Source organism: Sebastes umbrosus, chromosome 17 (genome assembly GCF_015220745.1).
Source record: "Sebastes umbrosus isolate fSebUmb1 chromosome 17, fSebUmb1.pri, whole genome shotgun sequence".
In the NCBI taxonomy this organism is placed as follows: Eukaryota; Metazoa; Chordata; class Actinopteri; order Perciformes; family Sebastidae; genus Sebastes; species Sebastes umbrosus.
In genome coordinates, this window is record NC_051285.1 from 15,931,111 (window position 1) to 15,942,420 (window position 11,310).

An 11,310-nucleotide genomic window follows, 5' to 3' on the forward strand; every position below is an offset into this window, starting at 1 on the left:
TGTAGATTCTGCTCTTGAACGCAACATAGGCTGTAGGGATTTCCAAGAGAAGTTGATATTATTTGAGCTTCCCCCTAGAGGGGACAGGGGTAGAACATTTTTGAATAAATTACAGGTACATCCCAAAACACACATTTTTGAAAAGTAAATCATGAAGTATGACTAAGGCCAGTAAAATGAACAGCACTGAGGCCTGTTAGGGGGAGTGGTTATGGTAGAGGAAGTTAGGGAAATACCAGACACAGAACTAACCCATTCAAATGATTTACGTGACTCGTAACATCTGACTCGTCTTCAACAAGGCTTCTATGTAAGTATCTTATGAGAATATTCTTTGTACCATTATTTTAACTTTAGATAACCTAAATAATAGATTTTGTTTAAACTTTTGACAGAATATCATTGTTGTTGCTATAGTTAAGACAATTTCATATGCAGTTTTTATGAATATTATCATAGCTCTGTTTGTACTGTAATATATAGAAATATCTAAATTTGTTTATTGTAAATTTTTCTTTTTCTTTTCATTGAATACATAGTAGGTATTAACATATGTACAGTGGTGGAAAGTAACTAAGTACATTTACTCAAGTACTGTATTGAAATACATTTTTGAGGTACTTTAATTAGCTTTATTTGAGTTGTTCAGTTTTATGCTATTTTATACTTCTACTCCACTACATGTCGGAGGTAGATATTGTACTTTTTACTCCACTTATTTGACAACTGGAGTTACTAGTAACTTCACAGATTAAGATATTACAAACAAAACATATGATCAGTATATAAAATATGATGATGTGCTATAAATTCAATTATCCAATGGTATGTAAAGTAGTTAAAATGTGCTCCAACTCCTCACTATATATAGAGAGATTTATATCGATATATAAATCTATATAGATATTTTTAAATACAGTATATATACAGTATATATGTGTGTGTGTATATATATATACTGTATATATATATAAATATATATATATACAGTATATATGTGTATATATATGTATACATATATATACGTTTGCACGTATATACGACCGGAAGTAGAAAGGCGGCGGTGTTATTTGTGACGCTTCTTGTCTGTCTGGGACTTTCCGTACCGACTGAATTACGAAAGGGTGAGTATGTCACACGACTGGAAAAGACTCGTTACCGAGCTGTCTTATGTCTTGTCTCCTGTGTCTGTGTCACTCAAACCAGACAGTTTTATTTTCCTTCCTCCGTGCTGCTTCACAGATGAACGAGCAGCTAGTTAACTGCTATCAGCAGACGAGGCTAGCTCCAGCAAGCTAACGTCCGTTGATCTGGTCTAACTGGTTTCTGTGGGCGTTGAATGTCAAAGCACTCGACAACTTCTAGCTAACTCTGTGTTTTAGCTAATTTGATCATGTTTTACAGCCGAAACCAATGTCAAATCAGGCCAATTAGCCCTCCTAAATATTAAACGCTAACGTTAGCTAAAGCAATTGAACCACAATATAACCAAAGCTAAAACAGGAAGTGGCGAATAAGCCTGTAACCTAGTTACCTAGTTAGCATCACATGTTGAGGAAAGTACCCAGCAAACCCTGTGGGGAAACAAAATACCAGTAAATTAAAACAAATATTAGTTTCCTTTCCCATGAAAGACTTAAGTTGAATGTTGCTGAATAGTCATTTTGTCCTTCAACAGGAAATTGACACTAAAGGGGCACTCCACTGATTTTCTGACGACATGATAGTCCGTTTATTTGTCATGGGGAGTAATACTTGGCCTGTGGAAATAACTGTACTAGTTTCATGACTCATCTGTGGCTCTGGAAAAGCTTTATAAAGTCTGAGAAAATAACCCCGACTGTCATTGGGGTTATCTCTGCTTGGGTTTAGAGACTAAACATTTATAACAAAGTCTGCATAACAAACAGGTGGCATGAAGTTTGAAAGACGTGGGTACATGGACTCAAACAACAATGATGCTATCTATTGCATTATGGGAAATGTAGGATCCAGTGATTAGGATCAAGATATCTCGGCCTCTGTCGCTTTGATTTTGACCATTATCTATCTAGTCTCCTTTGACTTCACCAGCTTTATGGAAATGCAATACTAAATCACCGAAGTACCCCTGTAATGTGTGATACATCATTTATTTGGGAAATTGTGATGCATATTTTTCATTATTTTCTGATATTTTACAGAGTAAATACATGATTGAAAATAATTGAAATAATTGCAAGATTTATTGGTAAAATAATTGTTGAAGCCTACCCACGTTGTAATTATTCAACAGTGAATGAATGCACAAAATCTTATGCATCTTCCTTACCAATATTTCATAGAATTGAATTTAATAGATCGGCCCCATTGTCACAGATATCCGATCCAGTATTGATATCGCTGAATCCCTAATATGAAAGTGGCCATCAATGGTCTTTACATATTGATCTTCCTTAGAAATCTTGGAATTTTGAGTAGAATTGAAAATAAAGTTATATTGATGTGAACTTTGCAAATTGTAATGATAAACCTGGCAAAGGGTCTATGAGTTTGTGAAGTATACAGACTGTGGCTTTAAGTGGTTAAAATCCTCTACATGAACACAACTCAATGTTTTTCTGTTTTTTCTTTATTTCTACAGGTCCTGCTATCATTAAACTAAAGAGGAACGTTACCAAAGGAGGATTACATTTTTCTCATTGTTTTTTTATTACTCAATTATGGTGGCTTAAACACCTACAAAAGGGATGTCCGAGATGGGGGGAGGGGTTTGAGAGCACATATCCCTTGGTCTGTGTGTGTGTGTGTGTGTTTGTGTGTGGGCTTGAGACATGTATTTAATTTCTAATGTTCGTACACGTAATCACAAACCGCATGTTTAAGTTTGAATGGTTAGATAATTTATTAAACATGACTGTGCTAAATATACAAGATGACAAAGTGTATACTGATCCTGGGTGATCTGACCAGCATGTAATATTCTGATTATTGATTTGAGGATGTATTTTAATTAGGCTTTTTAAAATAGTTCATCCTTTTTTTACTGCACGGGATGTGTTTTGTTGGCCGTACATCACCTAGACCTGTAACCGCAGCAGAAATATTGAAGTTTCAGCAGTTAAATGTTCAGAGGTAGTATTCTCTACTAGGTACAGGTAAAATGGATCCAGGTGTTAAGTATAGGCTTAGGTGAATGGGATGTGGCACATGGCTCCTCATGGAGTTTGCATCCAATACTGTGTGGCGATGGTGATTGCTGGACTGGTAGTTTTGTTTCTTCTGCACTAAGTTTCACACTTAGCTTCACTTTCTTTTTCACTGTCTCTTCACTGTTTCTGTCTTTCGATTTGAGTTAACCACCTCCACCTCCTCTGCCCCCTGATCTATTTTTACTATTTTCCGTTGCAGTGTGAGTGAGTGTGTCGGTGTGAGAAAGCAAGACCTTGGGTTTTCTCAAACCCCTCTCCCTTTGAAGGACATCTCTTTTTCCTTTCATATTTCTAAACTTAAATACAAAAATGGAAACTCTTGTTCAACTCAAAAACAACCCGTTCTTGATGGGGTTGTGTCGCAACGGGCCTCCACCTGACCTGCAATATGATAACTCCTCAGGTACCAGTCTCTTTTATTCTTTCACTTTATCAGACATCAGATATTTTTTGTTTCCAACCTTCTGATATGTTCTTAAGGACATGTGTCTTTATGATGTTGTTTTCATCCCCAGAGCTCTTCCGCATCTCTACCTTTGCTCGATTCCCAGCTTCGGGAGTCACAGAACGGAGTTTGGCGAGGGCAGGTTGGTTCTACACCGGCGTGGGCGACCGGGTGCAGTGTTTCAGGTGTAACGTGACGGCAGAGGGCTGGCAGGCTGGAGACTGTCCAACAGAGAAACACAGACAGCTCTCTCCTGCCTGCTCCTTCATCCAGAGCCTCCCGTCTACAGCCAACCTGCTCTCCTCCTCTCACTCAGCCTTCTCCCCACTCCGCATAGCCCCAGCCATGCCAGTAAGATCACCAGAAGTTTCTTAAAAATAAGAGATATACTTTATAAAAGAATGTTGCCCCTATATCTTGTACAATCTTAGCTGAAGAATAGTTAATGACAGTTTTGTTTTTGAGGACAGAATCTGTTTGTGACATATCAGAGAGTATACTCCATATAGTGTTGCACCATATTGTTGAGTACTGTAGTTGCCCTTCCCAGAGTAAAATCTTAATATTTTGCATCTTTTTCTTCTAGCTTTCTGGTCCTGGCCCAGCTGCTCCTAACCCGACAGTAAGCCAAGGTGAAGAGGCAGTCGGTTACCTAAATATGGGCTTCTCTAATCCACTACCCTCCAGCCCACTCAGTTCTCGTGGTGTAGAGGACATGTCCCACCAGAGACCAACATGCCACAACCCCAGCATGCGCAGAGAGCAGGATCGCCTGGACTCCTTCCACCCCTGGGCGCTCTCCATCATAACTCCTGCTGAGCTCGCCAAGGCAGGCTTCTACTACCTGGGCCAGGGCGACCGAGTGGCCTGCTTCAGCTGTGGAGGACAGGTGTGTATCATCACAGTAGCATGAACCCAGCTTCAAATTAGCAAATAGACGACTAGTTTAGCTAAAGAGTTATTATATCAAAAGCACACATTTTAGATTTACTATCCATTTTGTTTGGATTATCTTCTTTTCAATCTGTACATGTTGTTTTTGTGGCCCTGCTCTTCTTGTATGTTGTATCACTTGTATTACTTAACTTTTTCCACTCTACCCCTCTTTACCCTAGAAGTATTTTTGTCTTTTTTAGGGGGGGTCAGGGGTTCTTTAGGGGGAGCTAGCAGGTCACCAATATGTCACATGGAAGCGGTGTACATTGTCTTAAAGCTGGGAACCTGAAGATTAATTTGAGATGTAGCTCACCACTGTGTGTCAAGTCTTCTTGCAGACTAGGGGAAAGAAAACATCCAAAATAGTTTTTTCAAAAAGCAAGAAAGATAAATAGAAAATAGAGAGAAAGTAAACACAAAAAAGAAAATCATAATAGGCCTTCGGACTTGAATGATAAAGGAAAATATTGGTTGGACCCAGCTTATATAGGAAGTCTATATGATAATTTCTTGAACAGTGTACATGACAGAAGTTTTTGTTTGTATTTTCAGTTGAGTAACTGGGAGCCAGGTGACAGAGCCGTATCCGAGCACCAGAGGCATTATCCAAACTGTCGTTTTGTGCGGGGGGACAGAGCTGACAACGTGTCGCTGGCCGGAGCTGTGTCTGGAGGAGGAGTACCATCTCAACTGTCTTCAGGAGCCCCAGCCCTCAGTAATGTGTCCAACCCTGCCATGCAGCAGAGCGACGAGAGGCTGCTCACTTTTGTCAACTGGCCATCTCGTATCCCTGTCAGGCCTGACCAGCTGGCTAAAGCTGGCTTCTACTATGTAGGTAAGGACAATATTAAAGAGACAAGCTTATCAGAGCTTCTCCTTATCAGACAGAAACTTGATAAGGAGAAGCATGTAGCAGCTAGATGGAGGATGAATATTGGACTTGCATTCATCAGGTGGCTCCAAATGAAAGCTAATGTGGGTCCATGTCTGCAATATCACAGATCATATATGCTTTGTATGGTGATAATGTTAGTGTTGTGTTTCCAGCTTGTTGCGATCTCCCCAAGTGGCCAAAAAAGTAAATTATTGCAGGTTTAAGGAGACTGAAAAAATATAAAATTAATTCAGCTTTGATTTTATTAAAAACTGAATGTTTTTCCACATATATTAATTCAGAAAAACTATAAACTAACTAAAAAAGCACAAATTGTACAAAGTTTGAATGAATTTTAGGACCAAAACATAAGCTGTAACCCCCCAAAAGTACAATTTTATCTATTTTATTTTATAGCAAATACTTTTAGAGGATAGAGGTGTTATTTTTATTTTTTCTAAGACAAAAAGCTCCTAAAAGTCTTACACATAACTTACTGATGATGTGCAGATGAAACGTTGGAATGAAATTATTTATTTTCCCTTCCTTGCAACAGTTTTAATACCAGTAAGAGCTTTTCCCCCTGTTTGGGGGGTGTCCACTGCAGACAAGTACATATATTTGTCCAGTTTCTTTTTACTTGAGCTGGAAAGTCCTGACATATCTCTTTAGGGACATAGATGAACATAAATTATTATAAATGTGATCACATGTTAATACTAAATATAGAATTTAAATGGGATCAGTTTACTACTAAAGGTTTCAAGCAAAAGAGGAATTGAAAGATGAAAAAAACCCAACTCAAATTGGTTTCAAACAGTCGTCTTTATCAGAATCACCACGTTTTTTTTCTCTTTCTATGAAACCCCCCTAAAACCACGTCACACTGAAAGCACTTTGTTTGCCCCCAAGGTCGTAACGATGACGTCAAGTGTTTCTGCTGCGATGGAGGCCTGCGATGCTGGGAGTCCGGGGATGATCCTTGGGTGGAACATGCTAAATGGTTCCCTCGGTAAATGCTGTTTAATTGTTTTTGTGTTAATTTGATGTTAAAATGTGTTATCCAGAGCACTTAGTACTGTAGTAAAAGACAAATATTCTGATTGTCTATTTCATTGTGTTAATTGCAGGTGTGAATATTTGCTCCAGGAGAAGGGACAAGAGTTTGTTCACCAGATCCAGGCTCGCTTCCCTCGGCTGTTTGAGCAGGTCAGGAGAGAACAGCATAAAAATCTGTTATTGGTTCAAACATTTGGCATAGAACAAATCATTTAAAGAAGCTTATTTTTCTGTTTTTGCCCCAAAAGCTTTTAACAAATGGAGACAGCAGCTCCAGAGAGTTTGTGGATCCACCTGGTGAGTTTGAGACAATGTAAAATCAAGAGAAGTGAATTTTTTGGAAAGTGGATCTCTAGACTCGATACAATCAGACATTTTTCCTAATGGGATGAAAAATTAGGAAGTCCACCCATCCTGACGCGTCTACACTCTCCTCCTCTCAGTGGTTCACCTCGGTCCAGGAGAGGAGCGATCCGAGGACGCTGTCATGATGAACACCCCTGTGATCAAGTCTGCTTTAGAGATGGGCTTTGAGCGAAGTCTAGTCAAGCAAACAGTCCAGAGCAAGATCCTGACCAGCGGAGAGAACTACAGAACAGTCCAGGAGCTGGTTTTAGACCTGCTGAGTGCCGAGGACCAGAAAAGGGAGGAGGAGCGAGAGATGCTGGCGGAGGCGATGGCATCAGGTACAGTGAAAATATATAGATATCTCTGCAATGTGTTGTCCATGAAAATGAACAACCATGAATTCCAGTGTTAGTCGTGCGATCAGCTGCTCTCAGGCCAGCAAAAACATTTGAATAAATTCCTTTTATTTTCTTCCTTTTGTTTCAGATGGTTTCACCTTTGTGAAGAGACACCAGGCAGCGTTGATCCAGCGTCTAAAGAGTGTGGAGCCAGTGCTGGAGCATTTAAGAGAGCAAAATGTGTTATGTAAGTTTCTCTTTTTTCCTGGGTTTTAATCTGAAATTTGAATAACTATAACCAAATCTTTTAAATGTTTGTAACTCCACTAGAAGAAAGGACAGTTAATTAGTTACTTTGGGGTGCAGGATTTTCTCAACAGCTATGACATTGAAGTATTTCTGATCAGATCTGAAAATTACAAGTGTAGAAATAAAGTGAATAATGCAGTTATAGGTAAGGTTTAATAAATTAGAGCTTTTTTCATAAATTGTGACAATTTGTCAACGTCAAGAGTTTTCCCATGAGACTTCACAGTTAATGGTGTATAATAGTATATGATTGTTTCAACAAGCAGTCAGTGTAATATTCAGTCAATAAGTATAGCAGATTTATTTAATTTTTATTCAAAAGGTTCACTGTAGTTCAGTGGTTTATAATAATCAGATAATGCAGATGCTCATCAAAATTAATAATCATGACTGACAAGCGATTATTCAGCAAAATCATATTTTTTACGGAATAATTGGAGTGATGACACAGAAGCCTCTCGATTTATTAGTAACTCTTCCCTGTTAACCTGCAGCTACCGAGGAGTACAGCGGTCTTAAGGCTCAGACGTCGGCTCAGCAGCAAACTGCAAGGCTAATAGAGCTCGTCCTCACCAAGGGAAACGCTACGGCCGAGGTCTTCCGCAATTGGATCCAGAAAAACGACGTCCACTTGCTCAGAGATCTCATGGGTACGTCTTTCCCACAGCACCACAGATTTTCTGCACTTGTCATGGAGAAAACATACAGTACGAGTTCAAATTGCATACACTGAAGTAAAAAAACATTTGATATAGTTGTTGAAGTTGTTCTGTCCTAAAAACAAAGCTTAGGCTCGGTATGATTTATCTTATACCAAAACTTAAGTAATAAAGCATAAAATAGCTCTTAATAAGTACATAGTATAGTATGACATTTTTATGACTTTTTGTGACATTTTTGTCATATTATACTTTGACCTGAGGGAATTTGACCCACTTGGACTCAAGGATGAACCGATTACATTTTGGCGGTCAAGGTCACTGTAACCTCACAAAAAACAAGTTTTGGCCAGAACTCAAATGGATAAAACAGGAACAGAACAGGATAAAATGATGACAGTTACAGACATGAGGATGTAAACTTTAACCTGACTGATTGGCGGAGGTATACAACTGCGAGGTGGTAATTATAGTTTCTAGAGTATCTTGTTCCCATTTTGCATTAACCAAAGCCTGAGCTAACGACATGTTGTCTTTCACATTTTCAGCCCAATCAAACGAAGCTGCATCACCAAGCCAAGATCTTTCAGGTATTAAGACACACCTTACGGGTAGAAAGAAATATGTGTTACTAGTAACTGAATTTGAATCATTTATATTTGAATTGTTTAACTTAAATAATGGCACTGAAAAACTGAATCTGAATAGTATAATTTGAAACTAAATTGGCTTACTATTTCTATTCTAACTATTCAGTTCCCAACTAACAGTTGGGAACTGAATTCCAATTAACTTGGATCTTAATGTTTCAGTTGTTCATTTCTCACAATTCAAATTCAGTTCTTGTAATTCAATTTCAGTCAACCTAGACACACATCTGGTTGTTGAGGAAGAGAAATCGAGTGCAGAATCACAGAAATCCCGGTTCGTGTAGCCTGCGTTTTGATAGTTTGTTTATTGGATTAAATCCAAAATGGCAGAAAGGAAAGTCCGTCTCCATGAAATAAGACCTGTATAGTAGCTTGGAAAATAACGATATGAGGCTCTGAATTTGATGAATTTACTGTTTATCAGACCAGAAATGAGATTAGAATTAGCGAGCTAGAGCACCACGCACTCCCTCTGTCTAACATTACCTCACTCCCCGCCTCTGGAGACCGGGCGGAGAGCAGGCTGCAGCTCTGGATACGGACCTTCAGTAAGCGGCTGTAGCAACTCTAATTAAGCCAGTTCAAACCCCAGCGACGGGGATCACAGTGGGCTGGTGGCTGGCTAACCTGTGGCAGCAACACAGAGTTTGCTGATCCGGCGGGTAGTAAGGATGGTCCGGGATCCGATCCCTGGCGCTGGGTTTGGTGCTGGCTGAATTTGAGTTGCTACGTTAACTGAAGGTCTGTCTCCAGAGCTGTCCGCTCTCCTTACAGCAAAGTAGTCTCCGGGGAGTGATGTAGACAGAGAGTTGTGCTCTAGCTTTATATTTCTTGTCTCATTTGTGGTCTGATAAACAGTAAATCATATCGCTATTTTCCAAGTTACTGTAGCTGTCATATTTCACAGAGACAAACCTTTCTTTCTGCCACTTTAGATTCAAGATTTAATCAATAAACAAACCATCAAAACATAGGCTACACGGACGAGAGGCCTGTACTATGAAGCGAGTTCAACATACCCAGGGTATCTTCTCGTTATCTGGCTTCACTAACCCTAACAAACGAGATCCCGCTAAACTGTACTACGAAGCTGGTTATCAACTTGGTAAATCAACCCAGGGTTTTCCAATCTCATTATGAGCACGTTCACATAAATGGGGCGTTGTTTCAGCATAAGTTACCATGGTGATCTACCCCGGAAAGAAGTGAACCAGCTTCGTAGTACGGAAAACCCAGAGTTAACCCTGAAGTTACCTCGATAACGCTAAATCCTGCTTCGTAGTACAGGCCTCTGGAGTTGTGTGAATCTGCACTCGATTGCGTTTCCTCAACGACCGGATGTGTGTCTCAATAAACTGAAATTTATTTACAAGAAGAGTTGAATTTCCAGTGAGTATCACTTTCATAATATACATTCAGTTTTTAATACAATTATTCAAGTTGAGCAATTCAAATTCAAATATAAATGATTCAAATTCAGTTTCTAGTGACATATAACACTTGAACATCAGGCAGAACCTACTATCCTGATATTTTAATATTTTTTGCTTAATTGTTTTAATTGTGAAATACTTTCTAACTTCTATTTTAGTCCTTGATCTTAACTTCAAATCAACCCCATGATGTGAAATTAGAAAAAAAATGTGTCATATGTGTAATATAGTATTGTCTGTGTGACCTGCAGCTATAGCCATTAATACTAAGTGGAGCTATTTTATTTTATTTTTAATGTAGAGTTTAACAGTGATGTAACCTGTTTGAATACTGTGGGTCATTTGACACCATCTAAAGAGCGATAAACTATAAATAAGACTAGCAGGAATGTACCACCATGTTGGATTTTAGGGACAAATGATTCTCTGTCTTTGCAGACCTCCCCATGGAGGAGCAGCTGCGGCGTCTGCAGGAGGAGCGTACCTGCAAGGTGTGTATGGACAAAGAAGTCAACATCGTCTTCATCCCATGTGGACACCTGGTGGTGTGCAAAGAGTGTGCGCCATCACTGCGAAAGTGCCCTATCTGCAGAGGCCTGGTTAAAGGCACGGTCCGAACCTTCCTCTCATAACCGGGAGGCTGCAATTGAATGTAATATTATATCAATTTATATACAGCTGACAGATATAACCTTATCTGATAGCTATGTAAGAATACAGTCAGTTGAAATGTTCACATTAATACCTGATTTGATCTCAGATTTTTATTCAACTTTATTTAACTTATTCATTACAATACAGGGTTTCCACCAGAATAGTTGTTATGACCAGCAGCGGCAGCCGGGGGGTGGGGGGGCGGGGGCTGATGAGCTGGTCCACCTTAACGGTCAGCCCACCTTAAGCGAGCCTGAGCCGAAGTTGTGGCTAAATTCGGGGTTAACCCCCTTCAGTATATAGACTGTGGCAAAAAGGACATGGGAACTTTGGTCTCAAGGAGTTGTAGCGTTTATTCACCGACAGCCTAAACTGTACTGCCACATTCACAGCCAACGAATTAAAATGCTATTA

At 39.3% G+C, this 11,310-nt stretch overlaps 1 protein-coding gene across 2 annotated transcripts; it reads left to right on the forward strand.

Moving 5' to 3' along the window:
- Positions 1 to 182: 182 nt before the first annotated feature.
- On the forward strand, positions 183 to 11,018 carry birc2 (baculoviral IAP repeat containing 2). 2 transcript variants are annotated; one of them, XM_037747773.1, is made up of 13 exons: positions 183 to 310; positions 2,624 to 3,594; positions 3,707 to 3,987; positions 4,223 to 4,525; positions 5,125 to 5,407; positions 6,359 to 6,458; positions 6,577 to 6,655; positions 6,754 to 6,802; positions 6,949 to 7,191; positions 7,340 to 7,438; positions 7,995 to 8,150; positions 8,708 to 8,749; positions 10,681 to 11,018. In XM_037747773.1, the coding sequence occupies exons 2-13, from the start codon at positions 3,501 to 3,503 to the stop codon at positions 10,872 to 10,874; spliced, it is 1,923 nt and encodes a 640-aa protein (XP_037603701.1). In that variant the 5' UTR covers positions 183 to 310; positions 2,624 to 3,500; the 3' UTR covers positions 10,875 to 11,018. The 2 variants fall into 2 exon arrangements, with proteins under 2 accessions (XP_037603701.1, XP_037603700.1); XM_037747772.1 differs by lacking the exon at positions 183 to 310 and adding an exon at positions 1,052 to 1,124.
- The last annotated feature ends 292 nt before the right edge of the window (positions 11,019 to 11,310 follow it).